Raw genomic sequence first — 27,771 nt, 5'->3', positions numbered from 1 at the left:
CAGTCGGTGTTAAACTGCTTGAATTCACTCAAGAGCAGGACAGCGGACCCACTGAAACTTTTCCAGAGGCTCCTGGGTCATATGGCATCCGCAGCCACAGGATTGTTTCATATGAGGCCGCTTCTGCACTGGCTTCACGGGCGAGTCCCGAGATGGGTGTGAAAATCACCCCGGCCTGTCACCAAACCTTCAGCCCATGGTCAGACCTTGCATTTCGGTTTTTCCAAGTGTCCAGGCATGCTATTGTCTCCACGGATGCCTCCACCACCGGCTGGGGTGCCACGTACAGCTTTGGGTATTTGGACGGGACCCCAACTGGATTGGCACATCAACTGCCTTGAGTTGATAGCAGTACGTCTTGCGCTGGGCCGCTTCAAACAGCCGCTACTAGACAAGCACGTACTGGTCCGTATACGCAGCAACTCTAATAGTGCCCTATTTACGGGGGTGGGGGGGATTTCGGACAACAAAACAGCAATAAACAACAGCCGCCTTTTACAGTTTTACAGTCACTAAATGAAAAACTCAGTCAAACTGGTATGTGAATATCAAATACAGTACATTTTTTTTGCCAATAACTAAGAAAATAATGTTTTCAAGGAATATTAAGGGTTAAATTTTACGGATTTAAGCTCATTTTGTAAAGGACCGCACTTTTTAAAAATGTAATAACACAACTTACCCTGTAGAGTTCTATCCTCTTGTTAAAGTCTTTAAAATTTTAATTTTATATCAATACACATTAAATAAACATAACAATTGTTTTGTTTTACCTTTGTTTTACCTTTGTACAAGAACCAGGAAATCACAGAGGATTTCACTGTGATTCATGTTTAGTGTGTCGTTTCTATCAAGCTGCAATTGTGTAAACTGTAACTTTATATTCTAAAAGTTTCTTGCACCGTTTACACTCAGCAGGGATGAATGAGGAACTGGTCCATATTATGATTATGGGCGGAGCTATATGACATCACTGCAGATGAGTAAAGACTCAAGTAAAAGTGAAACTGAATAAATGAACTGGAAGCTTCTTACAACATTTATTTTCAGAAACTCTGAAATTAACAACCAGATCTGATATTCACTCACAGGTAAGTGACGGAAGATACCCTGATTTAGTTCAGTAGTTTGGTAACATTCGGAAGCAGCATCAGATTGTTGGTAAAAGTAAAAGTAATTTTTTGGATGTAAATCAGTCACACTTTAGAGACTTTAGAACCAGGAAGTTCTTAGACTGGCGACAGAATGAACGTAAAAAAAAAAAAAAAAAATCCGAATTATGATTTTTCTAGTAAAAGTCCATTTACAGTTTTTTTTATTCGCTTTGGTACTATTTTCACAAGTAAGGTGTACATTTTCAAAACTCTTAGTACAAAAATCCAAACTGATCACACTTGTAACACAGCTAGTCATTCTTTCAAAACCTGATGTAATGCTTTCAGTCAGTTGCACATGTTTTCAGTCCACATAATCATTGTTTCAAACACAGGATTATTGTAATATGTAATGAGAACATTTGGTTTAATCATCGAAACACAACAGTATGATCTTCTTTCAATTTAGTACTTTTAACAATCAGTTCATTCAACAGCAAACAATGCAAGATACATGTTTCAAATCACCGTTGTTGCTGAAATAATTACAGTAATACAAGGCTATGCCACATTAGAAAATACATGTGCATAACCTAACTTATGTAATTGAATCCATAATGTTTGTAATAGTATCTATCCAGTGTGTTATCAAAAGGTGTGATGAAGCACAGCCATGAGGTTTTGTGCTAGAACAGAGTTTGCTGGCGATGAATACAGTAAATGATTTTGACTATTTGCCTGAATATACAGTAGTGGACCTTTACAGATGAAGGTTGAGTTACAGTAATGTAACTACCATGTCTCTACCATGTTTACAGTATCACATGGCATACATACTGTAATGTAAAATGCTGTATTTGATGCCGCCCGTCTCCCTTCTACTGATGCATCTCTGATCAATCTGATGTTTTACAGTCATTGACTGTTTCCTCTCCCTTATACTCTATTCTGCTTTACAGTATTTGCACAAATGGCAAATTTCTCTGTATCTTTCTCTTTCTCTCACACACACACATGCGTGTTCACACACTTTGAACATCATGGAGGTTATTATCTATAAATCACTTATGTAAAAATAATTCATTACATTTGGTTTTCCATATTGGAAATTGCAAACAAGTTCTATAGAAACTGTATATAGAATCAATATCTATAAAATCTATAGGTGTAACAAATGATTCATTGATTAACCATTAAGATCAGTTGGATTAAATAATAGACAAATGTATTAAACTGAACAAGAAGAGATGCAAATCAAAAGTTTGATAGTATAGCTTTATGAAAGGCAGTGACTGTGAATGAAACATTTATGCAGACGAAACACTTATTTTGTGTTGTGAAAAGGATACTTTGTGATTTTGTGTGTTGTGCTAACACAATTGAAAACATGATGAAATGTTTGAAAAAAGTGCACTTTTGATGATCTGTTGTGATATTAGCACTAAGAGTTTGGAAAATGTACACCTAACTTGTGAAAATAGTACCAAAGCGAATAAAAAAAACTGTAACAAAAATGAAACCTGGTGTTTACAGATGTTTATTTAGTGGGTTATTTGTTTGAAAAATTACACTTTCACCCCTTTCTGTGTTTTCCTTTATATATATATATATATATATATATATATATGACCTTTTTGGGATTGTATAAAATGGTGTTGTGTGTAAAAACTGGTTACATGTGCTGTACTGTGGCTCCCAGAGACAAATGCCCGTAGACAGGGGGGGGGTTCGGGTAGTTTGAACGTCATAAAATAGTACTATGGTCATAAAATGCGAGATAAGATGCAAGTAGCTAAACTAAACATTTCATATCTGACAGCTGTTTTAGGATAGAAATGTTAGATGACGGTCAAAAATAATCAGGCAAACTGAAACTTTTGTCTAATTTCGCCATTTTGAATTGAAAATAGGCCTATAATTTACCTGATTCATGGAATGGAGTAATTAGCAACTGTCAATTTGAGGAGACAATAAACATTAAAGCTTCAATATGTATTCTTTTTTTTCGTCCGCTAGGGGTCGCTAACCTCTTACAATAACAAAGGTGTATGTTGATGATGCATAAGCGGAATTATGGAACTTGTCGTCATGCCGAAGGATCTAATAATGTTTATGGATGAGTGAAAACATTCAGATTTTTTAACATGACTGTGGTATGAAGCAGGACGCGATTGCTAATGAGAGACTGATATCAGCGGCACACGTGAGTCCCGCGGATACAAAGGAATAAGGACATTTCATTCTACCAAACTAACTTACCCGCAAGTGCTGTATTCCTACTCATACAGGTCAGTTTATTAGACGAATGAAACTTGTGAGGTAACGCAGCGCTGTTTCACTTGTTCTACACTATCACACTAAACTGCATTTGATTGTGTTGAAAGTTATGTTAGTTTGTCTGTATGAGGCTAGCAGTAAGATAGATCAACATTAGAATAACATACTGATCATATTCTAACATTTCATAATGTTGAGCTATAGGCTATAACATTGATTAGTTTTATGTACATTTGCTCACCTGTCTAATAAAGTACATGCAAGTGCGGCATTAGTCGAAGTGTCAAAGTTAGCCTACGCTACCTCTCGGCATCTCGAAAACGCCATGCTGATATTGATCCTCATTTTTTTCTCCTTTTGTCCCAAAGTCTGCTTGCCATGGTCCATAATGTTTGAATGAAACAACAACAGTGTGAGCACATCGCTAGACGTAACGCAGTTGTCCACGTCTGTCGCCATGGTTACTATGGCAGTACGAGCGGAAACCAGGGATAATGTGGATATTACGTCATTGAAAGGCGACAAGTGAACAGGGATGAGCCATTATTTAAAATTGTAATTTCTCTGAAATTAAAAATCTTTGGGAACTTTTGGGATATTGTAGGTACACAACTGCAGGAAATAAATCACACTGTGCAAGTGATTTTTGGATATTTTATTACAAAAATGTTACATATTGTACCTTTAACAAAGCAGTTTTCATCATACTATGCAAAAGATTAATAAGGAATGTGCACATATTATGAATGAATACCAAGCGCTCGTAGCCTTCAGTAAATTAACTTGTCTAAGAAAATGATTAATAAAAAATAGGTTAAATATCAGTTGACCCTATGTTTACTTTCTTCACTGACAGATGAAAAACAAAAAGACTATCAGTCAAAGTTCAGCTTTAGGAGGGAAATAAACAGGGCAATATAAGGAGACTGAGAGAAAAAGATTGATTGATCGAGATGAGGAGAGAGAGGGTATTGATAAATAATATAGGCTACTGCCCACTGATATGGTATTCAAGCTATTTTGTAAATACATTTTTTGGCCTTTAAATGTCTAGAAATGCACATATGCACAAACTTTCTAGGGGGTGCATTTCTCCCAACTACATAGCTAGTGTGTGTGTGTGCGTCTAATGACAACATGCGTAGCAGATGCATCAAAGCTCAGCTGGATGTACGGAAAGCGAAAAAGTATTGGTGCAACATGTAAATGTCTTGCTACACTGCAGCATAATAAAATGGTTCTCACACTCCAGTAATATTTCTGTGAATTGAATTAATCTCGCTTGTTCTTAGTTTTTGTATCATGTCTGAATGTCTGAGTTGAATTTGCCCATACAAATTGCCTTTATATCTGTCCGTGTTGACGTCAAAACTCAATGCCTCATATTATTGTCTTATTATTATTCATAAAGATTGCAAAACGTCAGAGATGACAGATTTATGATATACAACTTTGTAAACTTTGTTCCCTGTATGAAAAAAATAATAATATGAATAAAACCATATATTGCTATTACAACCTTCTTTAAACATGTTTAAAGATACATGGGTGCAACATAACATTTTAATCATAATTAATTAACATAAAATTGCAGAGGGCACTAATTAAATCAATCAATTATTCAAGTTAATAAATGGTGTTATAAATTGGGGAGATGACCACACAACATTGTCACCTGAATTTCTATTCTTGCGGGCACATTCCAACAATGGATCCAAAAATGTATGAAGAAATCATTAGCTATAAAACTCAAGGCACATTTGGCATAAAAAAATACCATAAATATGTCATTCGCAGACGTTCCTCCAATTTCAAAATGTATGCTAAGTAATCTATTCTAAATTATAATTATTCTAGACAGTGGCGATAACTCAAGATAATTCCTCAGACAGGAGTGAGGTATAGTGATATACCAAGACTTGATACAAACAAAAAGCCCATACTTGTCCATGGACTATAGCTTTCTTATAATTTACTTGCCAGCAACTAGAACATCAAAAATAACCTATAGCCTACTGAAATTTCAGTTTAAATTGACCTATTTCTTTCATTGGGCCTTCAGAACCTTAATAAACATTGCATTGAAATCGGTAATACGTTTTAAATTTGAAAATAAAGAAGCTGGATTGAACTGACAGATGGGGAAAAACGTTTTCCAAAACAATTAAAAAAAATTACGTTTCGGAAAAAATACAATACTTTTTTAACCTTTTGGCTTCCCGTACATCCAGTTGTGCTTCTTGCTCGTGTTCATTTCTGATGGTATTGCGTAAAGGGAACACGAAGCGTCTACAGGCTACAGCTGAGGGCTATGTATGTTTAGCTCGACAAACTCCAGCGGCAGTGTTAAGGAGGTCATCCCGTTGCGAGAGTGGAATATTAACGTCTCCATTGGTGAGTCCCGAATCATACCGGATCGCTATGGTGTAGGTCTAACATTGACTATGCCTTCAAAGAGATCTAGGAATCCCGTGATGAAAAAACATCGCATCACAAAGTTTTTCCAAAAGCTTAATCAGGCTCGAACTGTGTGGGACCCTCGATGCAAAGTTAAAGGGTTGTTTGGTGGACATTTAAATGTTCGGAGTATGGCAAGCAAACGCGAACAACTGGAAAACTTGCTTGTAAATTCTAATATTGATTTTCTTGGACTGACAGGTTAACTTGTTCCTCCCCGGAGGCCCTTATTGTAATGATGTTTTTAGGAAAGATAGAGACCATGGGAAGGGAGGGGGAGTTTTATTATATGTGAAAAGTAGGCTACTATTAATTGCAAACAAATTGAATGGCTTAGGGAAACTGATATTGAATGTGGTGTCAACATCTCACTTTCATCTGAAATTAGTTTAATCTGGCTATATCGAAAACCCTCAGCAAAGTCTGAGTTCTATGATCAGTTAAAAAACCTCCTTCACAGTTTGGATTTTAACAAAGTATTAATGGGGGACTTTAATGTCAATTGGGAGTGATAAGGGTGGAAGAAAAAAAGCTTAAAAATATTACAGACTATTTTAATCTTACACAGTTAATTGAACAACCCACAAGAATAACTAATCGGTCTGAAACTAAAATAGATTTATTGTTCACAAATTTACCAGCAAGAATTACTAAGACCTTTAATCTAATGACGGGGCTGTCAGATCACAATATTATTCTTTTTGCCAGGAAGCTTAAAAAATATCGTTTTCATTCCTCAGCTACAACAATATGTATGAATCAGTCCCAGCTGGTCAACAGGAAAACCTTGGGGTGGCATTAGGAGAGATTGAATGGAATGGTGTCCTCTCTAAAGGAGACCTGGAGAGTGACTGTGACCAATTTACATCAGCTATTAAAGGGTAACTAAACCCTAAACCAACTTTTTTTAGTTAATGATCTGTAAGAATGGGGCTTTATTAGTGCTGTTCATTGATTCGAGTAACTTTTTTGACATTTGGGTATAAAGTGTTTTAATTCTACAATATATGGTGTAAAAACGTCTGAGTGCTGCCCTCTTCAGGTTGAACGGTGGCTACTGCAGTTGAATTTTCCTATTGGATGTTTGCGGTACTGCGTGACGTAAGCGGTACTACGCTACGTAAGCAGGTTCCAGTTCACCACGCCCTCCCTTGGTACGAGATACCACGCCCTTGGATGAGCTAGCATAGATTTATCTGTATTTAGTACAGATGTCAGGAGGGTACGTAGGTGTAGTGTTGCTGGTTGCAACAGCACTGCTGGACTGCATAGCTTTCCAGCAGACTTGGAAATTAGGCGCCAGTGGTTGCATGCACTTGGCCTGGAAGACCGTGAGTGTGAAACCTGCATTTTACACGGAATTGCTTTTGAAACGCAATAGAGGTGGAAATGGGCTTCTCCACGCAGCTCGCGCTGAAAAGCGACGCAGTGCCAAACGCTGCTCCTCCTGCATGGACTCCACCACTGCAGCGGCGTCTTGATGTGAGTGATCATATATATAAGCACAATTTATGGTTAGGCTAAAGTTAATCCTCTGGGGTCGACAAACGCGCCGGCGCATTTTGCTGGATTTTTTCACATAGCGGCAAAGTATGAATATGCCTATAGAGAGCACGCGCTATTGATATAAACTCGATAAAACTCATCAGATGCATGTACTTTACGTCGTCTTGCGTTTGCAATTATTGAAACAATCTTTAAAATCAGGTCTTACGACAGACTGACAAGAATGTACCTCATTAAGAAATAAAGTAATAAAAAACAGAGCTGGGTGCAGTTAAAATTCTACCCTGTTCTGGTGTTGACCTAACACTTTTAATAGAATGGAAATCACAATCTTCTCAACCTTATAGGAGTCAAATATTACACCATCCTGGTGTTGATAAAACACATTTTTACAAATAAAAACACTAAGGGAGTTACCAGTTTTTCTTATTAGTGTTCTGCATCTGCCACTCTAAAGAACTGTAAAATAAACTCTTTGAAATAAACATCACTCTATATTACTCTTTCAAACCTTTATTTCAAAACAATCCAGAAAGTTAAATTGTAACCTCAGTCTGGGATCACAGTAGAATTCTGTTCATTGTAAAGTTAAAAATAAAGGCAAAATGCAAACAGTTGTTTTAACAAACTAGTTTATTATTAACTAACAAGCCCCTTTACATCATAGGTTAACTTTTAAAATAAATGATGAAGGCACAATATATGCATTCCTGTCACCAGAATTATATGAAAGCTGCTTATTCAAATGGTCTGTAATACCTCAAATCCGGTACATGTCAGTGAATGTAAGTCCTGTGTCAGTGAAGTTGATTCAGTACCTTCGACTTTGCAACAGTACAGCAGTGCTTGAGTCAACAACATTCAGCAGATGAAAAACAAATGCAGAATATGAGTGGATCAGTTGTGTCCACTGTCCAGTTGCTAACAGTAAAGTTCAGTGCATAGTTGTTTCACAGAGAAGGAAAGGCTGTGCAGATCCAACTTTCTCAAAATCCTGAAGTGCTGGTTCCCTAGACAACACAAAATCAGACCAATTACAATCAATACAATTTGTGTTTTATAAATACAGCAAGTTTATGGTGGAAAAAGTTCAACCATCTTAGACTTTCGTGACTCAAACAAGAAACTATTTTGGTAAGATTAAGACTTGAATTTACTGATTTCCAAGTAAATTAATGACTTTATTCATCCAAAAATTTGTATTCTGTCATTAATTATTCACCCTTATGTTGTTCCAAACCAGAAAGAGTTTTGGTCATCTTCGGAACACTTAATGAAGTTATTTTTAATGAAATCTAAGAGATTTGTCCCTTGATCGACAGCCTATTCAACTACCACTTCCAAAGCCACGCAAAGGTATACAGAAAAAAGGAAGCGCGCGCGCCCTCAGATCACTTGGACGTGGTTGTGTACAAGAGGTAAAAACGATATAAATACTGTTAGTTTTCTCACACAAACTGCTCGTTTCGTGTCTTAGGCCATCAATGTGTACTTACGATGGGGGATTGTTTAATTTGGACTTCTCTGTGCATGCTCTTTGAGGTGGTGACCATAGACCTGTATTATATGACTGACAGACAAGAACGGTTTGACCTAAAAATATAAAAATTGAAACTACTGCAGAAACAAAGACATCTTGGATGCCCTTGAGGTAAGCTAAATCATAGCCTACCAACATTTAATTTCAAAGTGAATTATCCCTTTAAGAATAAATTAAGACACGCACCTTAAGAAATCTCACTAAATAGTCAGCTGCCGGAAGAATCTTTGCTCCGTTGTTGTGGCTTTGTGATGTTGGGGGCAGGTGATGGGCAGATTTTTCCCAGTCAGTTGAGTCTAAAATTAAACAGCAAGAAAACATACCTGTCAAATCATGAAAAGGTTTGAAAACTTATTTGAAGTAAAAAAAATATATATATATATATTTACTTTTGTAAAATACTTTGACTGGACAAATTCAAAATGAGTGTTATGAAACACAGAAAATCTACCAAATAGCAACAAAGCTATGATTCTTTTTTATGTTTGTGTCCATGATTCTCTCATACATGCATGTTATCTGTTAAATCTTACCATCACCAGGTTCTAGTCTCAAACACCCAGCCTGCTACTCTTAGCTACTTGGTGCATCATAGAAATGCTCCTATAGCAAACACAAATAGCAAAATCAGTACATTTAAAGCATATCCAAACATCAACCAATAGTAAATCTGATAAATACATTTTGCATACATATTTAATATGAAAGAATTACTTACCAATTTTAAGAAAATTGGTCCTCCAAATAAGGAAATAAGGTGACAATTTCACGTGCATTGTCGGTCCGCAGTTTGTGGAGTTGTTCTTCTGTTTTTCAGTTAACGTTATACGCTAGGTGTGCTGGCAAACGAGAGTAAAAGAGTTTGAGGATAAATACATAGGCTACTTTATGATATTTGCACGTCACAAATATTATCATAAAACAATATAACATTATAAAACACGTATTGTAAATAAGTTAAAACACTTACTCTGTGTTTTCACTGTTAAAAGCAAACTCCGTGTCTGCACTGTGTCACGAGTCAAAGAAGATGGAGGGCCTAACGTTAGTCTGTGAGAAAGGTTTAAGCGCGCACATCACATAAATATCGTTACAAAACAATATAATGCCATGAAATACATGTCGTAAATTAGGTAAAAACACTTACTTTCGGCGTTTTCCCTGTTAACATTACAAGCAAATCTCCTCGTCGTCAGCTCCGTATTGAGTCAAAGAAGATGTCGCCTTTGAAAAAAGTTTCGGCTCGTTTAAATCAATATGTTATAAAATACATATTGTAAATTAGTTAAAACACTTACTTTCGTCGTTTCACTCTTAAAAAGCAACACCATCCTGGTCTGCTCCACATCGTTGTCATGGAAAATGGAAAGAGCAGTTTAGCCATGCACAGCATATACATATTGTTATAAAACAATATGATGTTATAAAATGCATGTATAAATGCGATAAAACACTTAATTGATACGTTTTCCCTCCTCGTATGCCTTGCATCGCGAGTCAAAGAAAATGGCGTCTTTGAAAAAAGTTTTAGCTCGTCTGGTCGCGCCCAGCGCGTAAATGTCCCGGATGTAACTAATTACACTCTCTCGGTGTTATTAATTTAACTCCACATATTTTCACTAGCCAGAGGGTGCGGTTTACACCAGCAGTGTTAATCCCTTGAAATTGAACACCAGAAAATTAACTCTTTACTCTAAAAGTCCTTAACACCAGGATTTCAACACTGGAGATTTTACTGTGCAGTGTCCTTTTTTATATAGCTTAAAAAATTGCGCCTTTAAAACTATTCATCACCTGTGATCCGTCGCAGCACAGATTTATGTTACAAGGTAAACAATACTTTTTCACCATTGACGCGAGGAAAAGTAATGCAAGTTATACTAGAGGTCGTTCTGGCGTTATGCACGACCATGCTATGGTTAGACAAGCAACTATAAAACTTTGAATTTACACAAATAGGCTGAATTACCTGTCGAGAAGAAAGCAGGCAACTTCGGCGTCCGTTTTAAAATCTTTGCTCCTCATGAGCTCTTTCCATCTGGGAAAAGTTACTCCAATATTGACTTTGGTCTTGCTGATTTGCAACGTCGCGTTGACGTTTTAATTCTCTCTTTCGCTTCCTTGGCGACTCTGCTACATGTCCTCGAAAATAGGCGTGATCCTCCATCTTCAGCAATCTTTCAAATCTGCCGGCAGTCGCGAGTAATCTCCCCCTCGCATTCGTCACGATGTCACTGAGTGTAAAAACGCGAAAGGCGAAGCTTGAATTTCCAGGTATGTCCCTCTTTGGCGAATGTATTTTCAAGATGGAGGCGCAACATGGCTGTATTATAAATGGCAGATTTTACGCTTACGAGAATACTTTATTAGTTGGTGGAAGTAATTACACATGAATGAGCACATATACTTTTGATAGAACAAAGTGTTTTTTGCTAAGAATCAACTTAAAAAGTTACGCAGTGTAGCTTTCTTGTTTACATTGTATATAAATGACCTGCCAGAGGCATGCAAAAAATGTTGATGTTCAGATGCAGATGATGCTGTAATCTTTACACATCGTTAGCCTCATAGCATAATTGCCTAAGTCATATTTCAATGTTTTTGGAAAACATAGGCAGAAAGGCAGGATGATGCAGCAGTGGTAGGACAGCAAAGTTTGGCAGATATCACAATTTGGCCAAAAAATGACTTAGGCAATTATGCTATGAGGCTAACGACATGATAAGAACTACCAAGAGATAGCATCCACACTGACATCTTCAATGGCTCACATTGATGACTTACTAAGTCATGTCTCTATCTAAACACTAAAAAAACAGTCTGTATGGCGTTCACTAAACAAAATATGAAGGTGTCACATTCCAATGTGTTCTTTAGAGGACAGGAGCTTGATATTGTTAATGAATTCAAGTATTTAGGAGTCATATATGACTCCATCCTAACATTCAAACGTTACGTAAAAAAGGTGGCAAATAAAGTTACATTTAATTTGCAGAATTTTAAACAAATTAGGCCATTTCTTGACACCAAAGCTGCCAAGTTGTTCTTACATACTTTGATTTTTTCACATATTGAGTATTTTACAAATTGGTCATTAAGTAGCATATCTACTCTTAAAAGCATTGAATCTCTATTTAAGAAAGCCATAAAAACTTTTGATAAAAAGGCTTTGTCATTTCACCATTGCGATATTTTAGAGAGATACATACATTTTTAAGCTTTGACAATTTTAAACGTTTCAAGTATGCTTGTTTAGTATATAAAGTATTTCATAATCTTGCCCCCCCTCCACTGCATGGCTTTTTTCAAAGACTTGCAAGCAGAGGTAGTACACGGGCCTCTGTAAATAGGGACTGTGTGATACCATTTAGACGCACCACTTTTGGACAAAACGTATTGTCAATAATAGGCGATAAACTCTGGAATAGCTTGCCCCTCCCGATAAGAGAGTGTCCTACATTCAATACCTTCAAAACTAACTTAAAACAGTGGCTCCTAGAAAACCAGAGATGTACTCACTTTTAACTGTTATAAATGTATTACCCATACACTTTCACTGTTAAAATAAATGCAATATAGAGGTGGATGAACAATGTCTTTGTTATCATGTATTTTTATACTGTTTGTTTGTTTTGTCAATGTATATTGTTGTCCATGTATATTGTTTTGTTATAGTGAATGAATGCTGTAGGATTGTTGCCTGTCTTTATGTTCGTTTTTATGTTACCGGCCTAGGGACTGCAGATGAAAAGTATTTATTTTTACTAATTCTGGCATATTTACATGGTGTATTTTCATACAACAATGTTCATGAATATGCATGGTCCCTATCAAATAAACCAATAAATAAATAAAATAAAATAGTTTGCTGAGAGATTATAAGTTAGTGATCTTACAAATGTTACGTCACGTTTGTTTATACAGCAGCACTTAATACAATAGATTGCTTAAAATCAAGCAGCTTTACCGTATTAAAGATGAAAAATAGTGTCAGTGTCTGGTTTCATCAGAAGTACAACTTAATTTTTTACTATAAAGGAGCTGTATGTTCCAACCTTGTTCATGTTAGGGATGTCCCGATACCACTTTTTCACTTCCGATACCGATACCGATGCCGCAGCTTTGGCTATTTGCCGATACCGATATCAATCCGATATTTTTATTTTATTCTTGAACTAATACTAATAATAATAAAATATAATGGAAGCACTTTGCTCAATTAGCCACATAAAAACATCTCACTCAAATGGAGAACAAATACTTCTCCAGTATATAGTCCACAACAACAGTTGATAATGAAAGACTGCCAGCCTTTATTCAAGACCTTGAGATATGTTTGGTAACTTGAATGAATTTAAAATTAATTTGCTATATTTCAGATCAATATATTTGTTTCCTTAAAATTTTAAGTAACTTTAACTTTATTCTCATCTGAATTATAAATAATTTATTTCTGTATAAAATAATACTACTTTTAAAAAAACACATTTGATTTTCTTTTTTATTCAATGTAGAATGTGTAACTTAAAAATAAACAGATTAGTGCTCTTTTTTAGGACAAGAAATGAAAACCAATGCAATGATGAATGTCCAAAAGATGAGATCATTTTTGCTTTTAAACAGCGTGTGTGTGTGTGTGTGTGTGTGTGTGTGTGTGAGAGATTTTGGTTGGGTGACAGTTACAGTTTGACAAGAGTTTACAGTTTGACAAAAGCACAATGTTGTGTTTTACACAAATATAAGTAGGCTAAACACTTACATTTACATTTACATTTATTCATTTAGCTGACGCTTTTATCCAAAGCGACTTACAATTGCTATATATGTCAGAGGTCGCACGCCTCTGGAGCAACTAGGGGTTAAGTGTCTTGCTCAAGGACACATTGGTGTCTCACAGTGGATTCGAACCCGGGTCTCTCACACCAAAGGCATGTGTCTTATCCATTGCGCCACTACTTTTTGCAGTTTTAATGATGTCCTGTATGAAAATGACGGAGTATGTTTTTATGTTTCGTTTCCACTGTTCGATCGCGCCCGTGCCTCTCTCTCTCTCTGACACACACACACACACACACTCCAGCATTGCAATCTTGACATCGCAGCCTGTTCATTTTGCTGCGTTCACACCAAACGCGAATAGAGCGTCAAATTTGCGTCTATCGCGTCTAGTTCGATGCTTGAACAGTTTGAATCCATTCGCACGTCCAAAGCGAATAGGACGCGCCGCGCGCGTATAATGATAAAGTGAGCGTTTGAAGCGATATAGACGCGCGTTCAGAGCTAAGGCGGGCTACAGATTAGGTGTCCCTAAAGAACCCGCATATGCGCGTATCTAACAGTAACGTTAGTTCCGTATTACATTAATTAATGTGCACGCGAGATTTATTTATTTTAAAATCCATGCACCGAACGTACATTCAGTACGAATACGTACCGTTCCACCCCTAATGGGTATCGGATCATAGGTATCGGATAAAAAAATTTCTCCCCTCCGATATCCGATCTAGCATTTTGGGCCAGTATCAGCACGATACCGATGCCGTGGATCGGATCGGGACATCCCTAGTTCATGTAATCACTCGCAGATGTCTGACCTCTACGTATTCAACAGAAAAAATGCGGCAGAAAAGATTTCCACGTCAAAGATGGCGGATCCTCCGCACACACCTACCTATTACGTAATCGCCACAGACCAATGGTAGTAAAAAGGTGTTTAGTTCACATTAGAGATGCACCGATTACAATTTTCTAGGCCGATTCCGATTTCCGATTTTTCACTGAGTTTGACCTGCCGATACCGATTTTAGCCGATTCCGATTTAATTTTTTTCTAACCACTTTACAGCACACACAAATATTTATTTTCCATCTTTTCTTTAACCCTTTCACGCGTAACTTAGTTTAAAATATTCTAACTGACACCCCCACCCCCCGAGTGAGTTTTTTCGCAAACGTTCCCTTTAATGTTTCCATGGCGACGCGTCACGCGATACACCGCAGCCACAATAAAACTGTATGACAGATGTGTCGCTTTTATTTCACTTTTCCTTTTTTATTCAAAATATTCACAAACTTGCTTACCATGTCATCAACTAGCCTATCTGATATTCCGATTCTCAAATACGTGTAAGTGAGTGGTCGTTTAAAAACCTTTAATCTTGATCTATGAGATGGGCGCCGCAATGTTGTCCTGTCAGTCGGATTTACAGCACGTGAATTCATCAGTTTCTCCGAAATAAATGCAAGAAAGTGGCCGGTGAACTGAGAAGAATAGAGTAAACTTTATAGTTACTTCCCCTATGTTTGTCTGATATGAATAACACACATGTCGGCAAATTATATTTGAATAGATTGTTATTGCTGCTTCCACAGACATCAGTGTGTGTTTTACAAACTCCAAATGTATTGTTTTAATCGTGCTTATGTGTATTTAAATATCTGAAACCTAAAATAAACATTATGAGGTTGAAAACACTGCTTAGTTGTGCCATAACAGCGCTGAACGCGTCCGACTCTGGCTCAGGGCCAGCCAACGCGCGAAAGCACAGTTTGAATCTGGCAGTTATGCGACGTCACTGAACATCTAAATGTGGCACCGCACCGTACTCTCATGGGCACAGACATACAAATCTCATATATGAGACCGTACCGCTCAAAAGGTTAATCATGCGGCGCCCGAGTGCATTTGACCGGCATAAAATCGGCATATGTCAGACTGACCGGCCGGTCGCCGGTTATGGCCGATCACGTGAAAATCGGCCAATTCCGGTCACCAGCCGATCAATCGGTGCATCTCTAGTTCACATCATCACATCAGTTCATTCTTCGATTTCTCTTGAAGTATATAGGGGCCTTTTAAAGGGATAGTTCACCCAAAAATTTAAATAAGCCCATGATTTACTCACCCTGAAGCCATCCTAGGTGTATATGGCATTCTTCTTTCAGACGAATGCAATCAGAGTTATATAAAAAAATGTCCTTGCTCTTCCAAGCTTGATAATGGGTATGTCTTTGGAAGTCCATCAAAGCGCATCTATTCATGATTGAAGTGCTCGACGTGTCTCCGGGGGTTAATAAAGGCCTTCTGAAGTGAAGCGATGCATTTGTGTAAGAAAAATGTCCATATTTAAAACTAAAATAACTAGCTTCCAGCAGACAGCCAGATATTACGTTGTGACGACGAATGGGGTTTCGCTTAGAAAGCCTATCCCCTTCGAGAATACAAAACGAGTAAATGGCAAGAAAATGCCATGGGTCTGCGGAATTTGCATAGCATAACTCCGTCCCACCTCGTGGGTATACAAGGAAGTAAGCTGGCAACATGCAGATGTTTCTTCGTTGAGGAGCAGAGACTGAACTCGGACGTTCCAGCGGTACAGCTGAAGTGGCCTACTCAGGGAACAAGGGTTACATACGTAACCGAGACGTTCCCTTTCGTGGTCACTACGAGTTACGTTGTGACGACGACTGGGGCTCTCAGTCTAATCACACCACTTCACGCCTAATCACGCCAAGGGAAAGACACATGCTCGGAGAGGCTTACAGTGGAAATACACATGTGGGGGTCGCCCAGACGGGGAACCATGCACATGGTGGCACCTAGCCAATTGCGAAAGCTGCTGGAGGCATAACTCTGGCGTTGACGTCACAGTGCTGGAGGATAAATGGCTCGAAGTGACCTCAGATGCTTCTGACTCCATAGGAGGAGGTGGCGAGCGAGCTGCGATATACGGCGGGAGCGTAGACAACCTTGGTTGATGTATGCTACTGTCGCGGTATTGTCTTATCGGACTAGTACGTGCTGGTTCTTGAGCAACGCATGCAAGCGGTGCAGAGCGAGCCAGCAACTCGAGGCAATTGATATGCCAAAGGCACTGGGGTCCTGTCCAGGAGCCAGCATGTCCATTGCGCATGGCACTCCAACAACATGCCTGGAAACTCGTTCTAAGGGCAATCCAGCCCGTAGAAAGCTAAGGTTCGATCACGGGGTGAAGGTCTGACGGCAGGTCGGCGTAACTGGTACTCGGAGCGTGCCGTGTTGCCATGCCTACCTCGGGACTCGATCGCGAAGCCAGAGCTGAAGCGGTCTCATATGATGCAGTCCGAGCGGCGTTGCTGCGGATGCCATATGCCCCAGGAGCCTCTGAAATAACTTCAGTGGAACCGCACTCTTGCCCTTGAACTGTCTCAGGCAAGTCAGCAGTGACTGCGCGCTCGCTTGTAAGCTGCGCGCACATGGCGACTGAGTTGATTTCTATACTGAGAAAAGAGATCCTCTGCACTGGGCAAAGTTTGCTCTTCTCCCAGTTGACCCGAAGGCCCAGACGGGGTAGGTGCCGGAGCACTAGGTCCCTGTGTTTGCAAACCTGGTCTTGAGGGCGAGCTAGGATCAGCCAGATAATTCAGGATGCGAACACCGTGTTGCCGTAGCAGAACAAGGGCTGCCTCGACAGCATTCGTGAAGACGTGAGGAGACAGGGCTAGACCGAATGGGAGAACCGCGTACTGATATGTCCGCCCCTCGAAAGCAAACCGTAGGGACGGTCTGTGTCGAGGAAGAATGGAGACATGAAGTAGGCGTCCTTCAGGTCGATCGCTGCAAACCAATCCTGTGGCCGCACACATTCGAGAATGTGTTTGGCCGTGAGCATCTTGAACGGAAGCCTGTGAAGAGATCGGTTCAAGACGTGCAGGTCCAGGATTGGCCGTAACCCCGAGGCCGAATGTTTTCTTTGGTACAATGAAGTAGGGGCTGTGGAACCCCGACTTCATTTCGGCTGGAGGGACAATCTCGACCGCACCTTTCGCCAGTAAGGTAGCGACCTCCGCACACATGACAGGGGCATGGAAGTAGTACGTAGTACCGGAAGCGGGGAGGAGATTGTGCAAACTGAATCTCATAGCCGAGCCTGATGGTTCTCTCGACCCAGAGGGACAGGTTGGCAAGCTCTAGCCAGGCTCCCAAGAACTGAACCAGCAGGGTAATGGGAACCACAGATGTACCCTCGATGGGGCAGCAAAGCAGAATGACCGGCCTTCTGTAGGGCCGGGGGAAAGAGTGGTCCTGCTACCAGATCCTGAGAGGAACTGAGCCCTAACTCCAAGCTGCCCGTCTCAGGAGTGCTGCTTAGCCTGGCGTTTGGCCGGCTAAGGGGCAGAGACAGGCGGTGCCGCAGACAAAACTTGTGGACATCACCTGGCCCAGGGATCACGCAGGTACCGATGTCGCCCGTAGAGCGAGGTCAGTAATGTGCGTGGCGGATCGACCAGTCCAGACATGAGAGTGGGGACACCCTGCGTGGGGGCGTGGTCGAGTTGCACCACAACACACTAGAGAGCCGCTCGTCTCGTAAAGTTAAGATAATTCAGAATGGCTTGTGGGAGTAAAGAAAACTCTTGGCTCCGAAGCGAAAACATATCTGCATGTTGCCAGCGTACTTCCTTATTTACCCACAAGGTGGGGCGGAGTTACGCTATGGAAATTCTGCAGACTCATGGCATTTTCTTGCCATTGACTAGTTTTGTATTCTTGAAGGTGATAGGCTTTCTAAGCGAAACCCCATTTGTCGTCACGACGTAACTCGTAGTGACCACGAAAGGGAACTCCCATTATCATTAGTTATCATTACCATTAACTCCAATTATCAAGCTTGGAAGAGATAGGACATTTTTTAATATAACTCTGATTGCATTCGTCTGAAAGAAGAATGCCATATACACCTAGGATGGCTTCAGGGTGAGTAAATCATGGGCTAATTTTCATTTTAGAACACAAACTAAATCACATACAACTTGTATTATGGAAGTTGCTCTCTTCAGAAATTTAGATGATATAGTCATCATTACTTATCTTTTCAGTCATGGCATCCTCCAGTGGTCCAGCACTAAATGAGGAACTCCAGTGCTCCATCTGTCTGGAATTGTGCACTGATCCAGTCAACACTCCATGTGGACACAACTTCTGCAGAACCTGCCTGATCAAGTGCTGGACGAACACACAGACCTGCTTCTGTCCATTCTGTAAAGAAACATTCAGCAAAAGACCTGAGCTCAAGATTAATACAACACTCAGACAAGTTGCGCAACTCTTTAAGGAGAAGCTCAATCTAGGAGAATCTGAGGTGTTCTGTGACGTCTGTGGTGAAAGAAAGCAGAAAGCTGTGAAGACCTGCCTGATGTGTCAAAACTCTTATTGTGAGTCTCATCTGGAGCCTCATTGTAATGTCCCACGTCTAAAGAAACACACACTGATAAATCCTGTGGAAAATCTGGAGGATTATATATGCCAGAAACACGAGAGACCTCTGGAGCTGTTCTGCAGAGATGATCAGACGTGTGTTTGTCTGTTCTGCACTGAAGGAGAACACAGGACTCACAACACTGTTCCTATAGAGGAGGAGAGTCGAGAAAAGAAGGTAAAAAGATACAAACAAAACACTTAAACCCTTATAAGCTTTACAACCTTATAAGGACGACAACATTGGCTATTCCTGGTTATTTTTGAACAGTAAGAATGTAACTTTTTTTTTAATGAAGTGTTGAAATCAAAATAATTTAAGAAATTTCAGCTTTTTTTAAGTTATATGAGATTTAACTACATTTTTTTAAAGTAAGTTTAATATAATTTAACTTGAAGTGACCTGTACAGCGATTTGAATATAGACATCACAGTGCATTATGGGTATTCCCTAGCCATTGAGCGTTGTGGGATTGAATGAGTGCACTCAATAATGTTCACTATGGTTTCGGACACCACTACAAATGTTTTTCCCATTAAATAGTACTCTATTCAAGGGTGTAGGGGGCGATTTTGGACACAGCCACAGTCACCGAGCACCACAAACAAACAGCAGACACCTTTTCAGACACTCCTGAACCAATACAATGAGATATGATGCATGGTGTGTCACAAACTACTCCGAGACTTGGATTGAAGATTCAAATGCAGCAGTATTGGGACAATCCAGAATGGTAATCCATATAACACGAATAGGGTCAAAACCATAGAGCAAACAATCCAAACATACAATAGAGTCCAAAAACACAGGCAAACAAGGATATTGAGGACAATGGGAAGAAGAACTAGACCAAGACAAGGAAAACCAGGTTACAGGCGCTTAGAATAGCAGTGTAACACAAAACAAGACTACGCAAACTGAGAATGAAAACACAGGCCTATTTAAGGCAGACTTTGACAAGGGTAATCACACACAGCTGAACAAAACCACACAATCATTAGAACAGACAATGGATTATAATTAAATATATATAATTATATATATATATATATATATATATATATATATATATATATATATATATATATATATATATATATAACTTTTCTGGATACTCAAAGCGCTTTAAATATGGAAGGGGGGAATCTCCTTAGCCACCACAAATGTGTATCATCCACCTGGATGATGCGACGGCAGCCATATTGCGCCAGAACACACACCACAGCTTATTGGTGGAGAGGAGAAAATGATGAAGCCAATCAGTATATATGGAGATGATTAGGAGGCCATGATGGACAGTGGCCAATGGGCAAATTTGGCCAGGATGCCGGGGTTACACCCCTTTTTCCGAAGGACATCCTGGAATTTTTAATGACCACAGAGAGTCAGGATCATTTTAATGTCTCATACAAAGGACGGAGTAAGAAAGAGTCAGTAGGAGTGACCTCTGGTGGAGATTAAGGGAACTCCAGCTGGTGACATAGCCTCCCCCTTATGGTGTGTGCAAACCAAAAGCAAAGCAAACATTTGCATCGCGTTACTCGCTCTAGATTACTCGCGTGATGTGTCTTGTTTTTCTCATCACTTGGCGTAAATAAAAACATTGCGCGATGAGGAGTGTATTCACGCACATCAAGAACAACACCAAACACCAACGTGTCTGAGTTCACAGCACACAACTCTGTGAATTTCACTGTCTTCTCCAGGAGCTGTGCCTGGATGACAGCCACTTCTAGCGCTACTTGAGGATGACAGGTGCCCAGCGCACAAACGTGTCAATAAGCTCTTCACTGATTGGCTTGTGCGACAAGGCATCTTGAGAATTTTCTGATCTAATTTTTCAACTTGTGCAGAAGACATGATTGAGATGAGTATCACAATTCGCGTCATTCGCAATGCCCGGCTCGAATTCGCATCTGTTTGCATCTTTGCAATGACTTTGTAAACTACTCGTGCAAATAATTAAATTAACTTTTGGTGTGCACACCAAATCATTAATCTTAATCATTAAGGAGCGGATTCCAGATGCTCCTCTAACAGATACATAAATCCAGGAGGGAGGTGGAGCAGAGGGGAACCTGGGGGGAGGGAAGGAGGGCAAGGTGCGTGAAGTTGCAGGACTGGAGACTGCAGTGCAGAGCCAGTAGAGCAGGTGGCCAGGGCAACTCCCTTTTTGGATGGAGGAGATCCTCGAAGTATTCCTTCCACCGTCCGATGATATCCCCAGTTGAGGTCAACAGCTGCCCACCTCCACTGTAAATAGTGTTGGTAGGGCACTGCTTCCCCCTCCTGAGGCGCCGGACGGTTTGCCAGTATCTCTTCGAGGCCAACTGATAGTCCTTCTCCATGGCCTCACCGAACTCCTCCCAGGCCCGATTTTTTTTTTTTTGCATCCACAAACACCCAGCCTGTAGTCTGCTTGGCCTGCCGGACCCATCTACTGCCTCAGGAATCCCACAAGCCAGCCAGGCCTCCCTCTTCAGCTTAACGGCGTCCCTTACTTCCCGTGTCCACCACCGGGTTCGGAGCACCGGCACCGGAGATCTGACAGCCACAGCTCCGAGCGGCCGCATTGACAATGGAGGTGGAGAACATGGTCCACTCAGACTCAATATCTCCAGACTCCCTCTGGGTCCAGTCGAACCTCCGCCGGAGGTGGGAGTTGAAGATCTCTCTGACAGGGGACTCGGCCAAACATTCCTAACAGACCCACACAGTACGTTTGGGTCTGCCGAGTCTGTCCAGCTTCCTCCCCCGCCATCAGATCCAATTCACCACCAGGTGGTGATCAGTTGACAGCTCTGCCCCTCCCGGATGAAACAACCAAGTCGAACGTCAACCTCCGGCCTATGGTGTCCTGGTGCCACGTGCACTGATGCTTGAACATGGTGTTCGTTATGGACAAGCTGTTACTAGCACAGAAGTCCAATAACAGAACACCGCTCGGGTTAAGATCAGGGGGGCCGTTCATGGGCGTTTGAAGTCCTCCAGTAGAACGATGGAGTCCCCAGTCGGAGCACTTTCTAGCACCCCTCCCAGAGACCCCCAAGAGGGTCGTGTACTCTGTACTGCCATTTGGCCCGTAGGCACACATGACAGTGAGACCTGTCCCCGACCTGAAGGTGCAGGGAAGCGACCCTCCCATTCACCGGGGTGAACTCCAACACATGACGGCTGATCTGGGGGGCTATATGTAAACCCACACCAGCCTGCCGCCTCTCACAATGGGCAACTCCAGAGTGGTAGAGAGTCTCTCAAGGAGTGTGGTTCCAGAGCCCAAGCCGAGCATGGAAGTGATTCCGACTATCTCTAGTCTGTACCTCTCAACCTCCCGCACAAGCTCAGGCTCCTTCCCTGCCAGTGAGGTGACGTTTCACGTACCTAGAGCCAGTTTCCATGTCCCGAGATCGGGTCGTAGGGGCCCTGACCTTCGACTGCCGCCCGATCCACTATGCACTGACCCTTTACGGTCCCTCCTGCAGGTGGTGAGCCCACGGGAGGGCGGCCCCATGTCACTTGTTCGAGCTGAGCCTCAACCCCAGGCCTAGCTCCAGGGTGGGGCCCCGGCTATGCCATGCCGGGCGACGTCTCGGTCCTTGTTTTTTTCACATGTTATTTATGTGCCCAACATATTACAAATTTTTTTAATGTAGCTCTCCAAGCCCTTACTCTCTTACCGGAGTCACCAGTCTTCAAGGACTATCCGAACAATCAAGAGGTTCCACCTCTACAATATAATGTAACGCTAGCCAAAAAATAACAGAAAAAACGGATGCTGCGTTAATTGCGTTAAATATTTTTAACGTGTTAAACTGAAAAACATTAGGCCTAATTGCGTGCGTTACCGTTGAACGCACGGATTTAACCGTTGTGTTTACGTGACTACGCGGCAAGACGGACGTTGTGACAATATGTGTGATTTGACCGCAAGCGCAACAAGCCATGAAAAATAAAGCACCTTTTATATAAAATACCTTTTATATTTATGTCGACGCACTGGGAATGAAGCACGGGAATTAAATCATGCGCAACCGCCCGCAATTCAATGCCGAAAACTTACGATTTGCATTTTTATTATAAATTTGTGTGCGTTATTTGTTGATATCAAAGACATCCGAGATTGATTGTTCATAAAAAAAATTTTTTTTTTGCAATTTTAAAATGTTTGAAGGAGTTTTTACACGGCACCCCTGCTCTCGCGGTTGGGAAACGCTAGTTTATGTTCATTATTATTGTAATGTTATGTGCTTTGATACATGAGGTAATTTATCGCCGTCTCTTGTGACGCTGTGGAGACACTCTGAAGGCAGGGTGGGATATTATGCTTTTCAAAACTTAGCTTGCTTGCTAGCCTCTCTGAAATTGACTACCCTACCTTTAAACTGTCAATTGTTTTTTATTATTATAAATCTGCTAAATGCTGATTTTGTCATCTTTTTAAGAATGTTATCCTCAAAGACATTTCCAGCCACTTTTAATAAGATTGTTTTCAAAGGATAAAGTTATGTTTTTCACTGTATGTAGAATCATCTGGCTAAGAGACAAACTGACATTCATCAGATGATCCAGGACAGAATAAATAAGATTCAAGAGATCCAGCACTCAGTAGAGCTGAGAAAGGTGAGTGGAAGTTAAAACATTGCAAAATTGATACTTTTATTTATCATTATATTTCATTCTGCTTAATAAAGGTTATCAATTAAAAAGATAAAACTTAATAGACGGACCTATTTGATCTCATTCATCAGAGAAATACAGAGAAAGAGAAATCCACCAGTGTTGAGCTCTTCACTGATCTGATCCGCTCCACTGAGAGATGTCAGTCTGATCAGCTGAAGATGATGGAGGAACAGCAGAAAGCAGCAGAGAAACAGGCTGAAGATCTCATTAAAGAGCTGCATCAGGAAATCACTGAGCTGAAGAGGAGGAACACTGAGCTGGAGCAGCTCTCACACATTGAAGATCATCTACATCTCATACAGGTCTGTCATCATCTGTCTCATCAGTCATCATGTACTATATTACAGGACAAACTCAGATTTAACATTTAACAGTCTTCTATATCCTGCTATAGATGAGCTCATCCCTCAACAGTCGTCCACACACCAAGAACTGGACTGAGATCAGGATTGACTCTGATGTGAATGTGAACTCTCTGTATAGAGCCCTGACTCATCTGAAGAAAACTCATGAGACACTGAATGAACAGCTCAGTCAAACTGGTATGTGAATATCAAATACACTTGTTGTTTTTTTGTCATTAACTAAGAACATTTTTCAAGGAATAGTATGGGTTAAATCCAATTGAAGGTCAGTTTGTAAAGGACCGCACTGTTTCAAAAATGTAATAAAACAACTAACCTTGTAAAGTCTTAGACCTCTATTGTAAGTATATTTACTGTTAACAGATTCTGAAACATATGTTTCACAAACAAATGGACGAGCAACATTTTCATGCCGCTGATGCTTCAATTACAGAAAAACTGAAATTAGTTCTATGAATAAATTATGATTATATTGTCATCTGTGTCCACAGGGTTGAAGTTTGTGCAGAAGTTTGCAGGTACAGTGTGACTGATACCATTTTCTTCAATACACTTCAATACTTTTTTATATAATCTGTATTATTTACTCTCTGTCTGAAAAAGTTTGATCTGAAGTTGATTGATAATGTCTGATCTCTCTCAGTGGATGTGACTCTGGATCCTGATACAGCGAATCCATATCTCATCCTGTCTGATGATGGAAAACAAGTCAGTCATGGAGACGTTAAGCAGAAAGTCCCAGAAAACCCAAAGAGATTTAATCAGGGTCTTCGTGTTCTGGCAAAGCAGGGATTCAGTTCAGGGAGATTTTACTATGAGGTGCAGGTGAAGGGAAAGACTCAGTGGGCTTTAGGAGTGGCCAGAGAATCCATTAACAGGAAGGGGGAGATCAGACTGAGACCTGAGGATGGAGTCTGGACTCTGATTCTGATGAATGAGAATCAACATATAGCTTGTGATGATCCAGCGGTTATATTCCCTCAGATAGAGACACCTGAGAAGGTTGGTGTGTTTGTGGATTTTGAGGAGGGTCTGGTCTCTTTTTATAACGTGGAGTCCAGATCTCATATCTACTCTTTCACTGGTCAGACTTTCACTGACAAACTTTATCCATATTTCAGCCCATGCAATAATGATGAAGGTAAAAACTCAAACCCACTGATCATCACTCCTGTCAGTTAAAATGAAAAACTAAAATAAAAATGTTTTTAGAATGTGTACAAGTGCAAAAAAAACTATTTGCAGGCCCTCAAAAAAACAAAACAAAAAAAACATCAACTATAATTAAATATTTGTGCGTTATGTTGTGTGAAACAAATATGTTCACACTTTTGATTAAGGTTAAATTCTTACTATTAAGAACTTACTATTAAGAACCTCAATAAACTCCTAATTACTGTTTATTAATAGTTAGTAAGTTGTTAAAGGGTTAGTTCACCCAAAAATGAAAATTCTGTCAGTAATTACTCTCCCTCATGTTGTTCCAACCCCGTAACACAAATTAAGATATTTTTGATGAAATCTGAGAGCTGTCTCACTCCTCCATAGGCTTCTATGGGATCGAAACTTGCCGGCCCAGAAAGTTAGTAAAGACATGTTTAAAATAGTCCAAGTGACTACAGTGGCTCAACCATAAGTTTATCAAGCGACGAGAATACTTTTTGTATGGCCAATTTGTCACAAGTCTATAGAAAGATTTGTATGCCTTGAACTTTCATTTATACTTTCCTTTTTAAATTTACTATGACATTTTACATAATATGATTTAATATTATAAAGTGAAATTCTACATAATATACAGAATTTTCAAACTTTCCAAAGTTTCTACTAGTTATTTTGGAAATTTCTAAAGCCTTTTTCTCTCTCCTCTCCAGCTTTAACATTGAACTATTTGTGAAATATTGTGATTTTTGGTTTATATTGTAATAACTGCAGCATCTGAATAAAAACAAGTGTTCAGATCTATAACTGATTTTTCTTGTAAACTAAAAAGCTTTGTAATTATTATGCAAATGCACATGTAGAGTGTTGTCAAGAGGCATTAGGAAGGAAGTACAATGGAGTAGTTTTCCAAATGCCAGATGTGATTTATTTTACAAGCTGCATTTCAAAAGGTGCAGTCTACATAATGAAAAAAACAATGAGCCGGTTCAACCAACGGTCGAAGTATGCAGAGGATTACTGAGGAGTCTGATGAGTGAGCTGACTAGCCTATACTATGCAATCCTGAGGAACATACTGGAAATATGCTTATTATGGCTATTGTTATTAAATAACATTTTATTAAAACCTGCAAAAACCTTTCTGTCAAAAGATGTAAATACATTTTACTATAGCTAGTTTATGCATTCAGATTATATTTTAAGTTGTTAGGCAAAATCAAGGAGTTTAAAAGACTGGTTTATTCATTCCTTGGGGTCCGGCCGGGCTCAGCCCGAAGGAGTGACGTGGGGCCACCCTCCCGTGGACCCACCACCTGCAGGAGGGACCGTAAGGGGCCGGTGCTAAGTGGATCGGGCGGCAGTCGAAGGCGGGGGCCTAGACAACCCAATCCCTGGACACGGAATCTAGCTCTAGGGACATGGAATGTCACCTCTCTGGCGGGGAAGGAGCCTGAGATTGTGCGTGAGGTTCAGAGATTCCGACTAGAGATAGTTGGGATCACCTCTACGCACGGCTTGTGCTCTGGAACCACACTCCTCGAGAGAGGATGGACTCTTCACCACTCTGGAGTTGCCCATGGTGAGAGGCGGCGGGCTGGTGTGGGTTTGCTTATAGCCCCCCAGCTCAGCCGCCATGTGTTGGAGTTCACCCCGGTGAACGAGAGGGTCGCTTCCCTGCGCCTTCGGGTCGGGGATAGGTCTCTCACTGTCGTTTGTGCCTACGGGCCAAACGGCAGTGCAGAGTACCCGGCCTTCTTGGAGTCTCTGGGAGGGGTGCTGGAAAGTGCTCCGACTGGGGACTCCGTCGTTCTACTGGGGGACTTAAACACCCACGTGGGCAGCGACAGTGACACCTGGAGGGGCGTGATTGGGAGGAACGGCCCCCCTGATCTGAATCCGAGTGGTGTTCTGTTATTTGACTTCTGTGCTAGTTACAGCTTGTCCATAACGAACACCATGTTCAAGCATAAGGGTGTCCATCAGTGCACATGGCACCAGGACACCCTAGGCCGGAGGTCGATGATCGACTTTGTGGTTGTTTCATCTGACCTCCGGCCGTATGTCTTGGACACTCGGGTGAAGATAGGGGCGGAGCTGTCAACTGATCACCACCTGGTGGTGAGTTGGATCCGATGGCGGGGGAGGAAGCTGGACAGACTCGGCAGACCCAAACGTACTGTGAGGGTCTGTTGGGAACGTTTGGCCGAATCCCCTGTTAGAGAGATCTTCAACTCCCACCTCCGACAGAGCTTCGACCAGATCCCGAGGGAGTCTGGAGATATTGAGTCCGAGTGGACCATGTTCTCCACCTCCATTGCCAACGCGGCCACTCGGAGCTGTGGCCGTAAAGTCTCCGGTGCCTGTCGAGGCGGCAATCCCCGAACCCGGTGGTGGACACCGGAAGGAAGGGATGCCGTCAAGCTGAAGAAGGAGTCCTATCGGGCCTGGCTGG

General features: G+C 40.8%; 1 protein-coding gene and 1 long non-coding RNA gene across 7 annotated transcripts; one reads left to right on the top strand and one right to left on the bottom strand.

Annotated features, from left to right (window-relative positions):
• Positions 1-972: 972 nt before the first annotated feature.
• LOC311302615 (E3 ubiquitin-protein ligase TRIM39-like) lies at positions 973-27,025 on the top strand. Of its 5 annotated transcripts, none has more exons than XM_084428603.1 (9): positions 1,021-1,091; positions 8,657-8,752; positions 8,877-8,985; positions 18,732-19,288; positions 23,636-23,731; positions 23,860-24,093; positions 24,186-24,333; positions 24,648-24,674; positions 24,800-27,025. In XM_084428603.1, the coding sequence occupies exons 4-9, from the start codon at positions 18,734-18,736 to the stop codon at positions 25,336-25,338; spliced, it is 1,599 nt and encodes a 532-aa protein (XP_084284729.1). In that variant the 5' UTR covers positions 1,021-1,091; positions 8,657-8,752; positions 8,877-8,985; positions 18,732-18,733; the 3' UTR covers positions 25,339-27,025. The 5 variants fall into 5 exon arrangements, with proteins under 5 accessions (XP_084284728.1, XP_084284729.1, XP_084284727.1 ...); XM_084428604.1 differs by lacking the exon at positions 1,021-1,091 and adding an exon at positions 5,636-5,765; XM_084428602.1 differs by lacking the exons at positions 8,657-8,752; positions 8,877-8,985 and having other exon boundaries at positions 973-1,091.
• Positions 7,780-10,121, bottom strand: LOC311302655. Of its 2 annotated transcripts, none has more exons than XR_014629632.1 (6): positions 10,022-10,121; positions 9,845-9,924; positions 9,593-9,713; positions 9,408-9,477; positions 9,061-9,170; positions 7,780-8,344 (listed from the first exon to the last, which is right to left on the bottom strand). It is a non-coding gene; the product is annotated as an uncharacterized lncRNA (long non-coding RNA). The 2 variants fall into 2 exon arrangements; XR_014629633.1 differs by lacking the exon at positions 7,780-8,344 and adding an exon at positions 8,890-8,904.
• Positions 27,026-27,771: the final 746 nt, after the last annotated feature.

This window comes from Rutilus rutilus (genome assembly GCF_951802725.1).
Source record: "Rutilus rutilus genome assembly, chromosome: 13".
Lineage (NCBI taxonomy): Eukaryota > Metazoa > Chordata > Actinopteri > Cypriniformes > Leuciscidae > Rutilus > Rutilus rutilus.
Note: the sequence above shows the minus strand (reverse complement) of the source record. Positions and strands in the feature narration are given on the sequence as shown.

What these genes read in the sequence shown, in the direction of transcription:
- LOC311302615 (XM_084428601.1), top strand. Translation starts at nt 5,687, where the DNA reads ATGTTTAGCTCGACAAACTCCAGCGGCAGTGTTAAGGAGGTCATCCCG. An exon ending in ATCATCTACATCTCATACAG is followed by an intron (nt 24,094 to 24,185) that starts GTCTGTCATCAT and finishes ATCCTGCTATAG; the next exon opens with ATGAGCTCATCCCTCAACAG. An exon ending in GTTTGTGCAGAAGTTTGCAG is followed by an intron (nt 24,675 to 24,799) that starts GTACAGTGTGAC and finishes GATCTCTCTCAG; the next exon opens with TGGATGTGACTCTGGATCCT.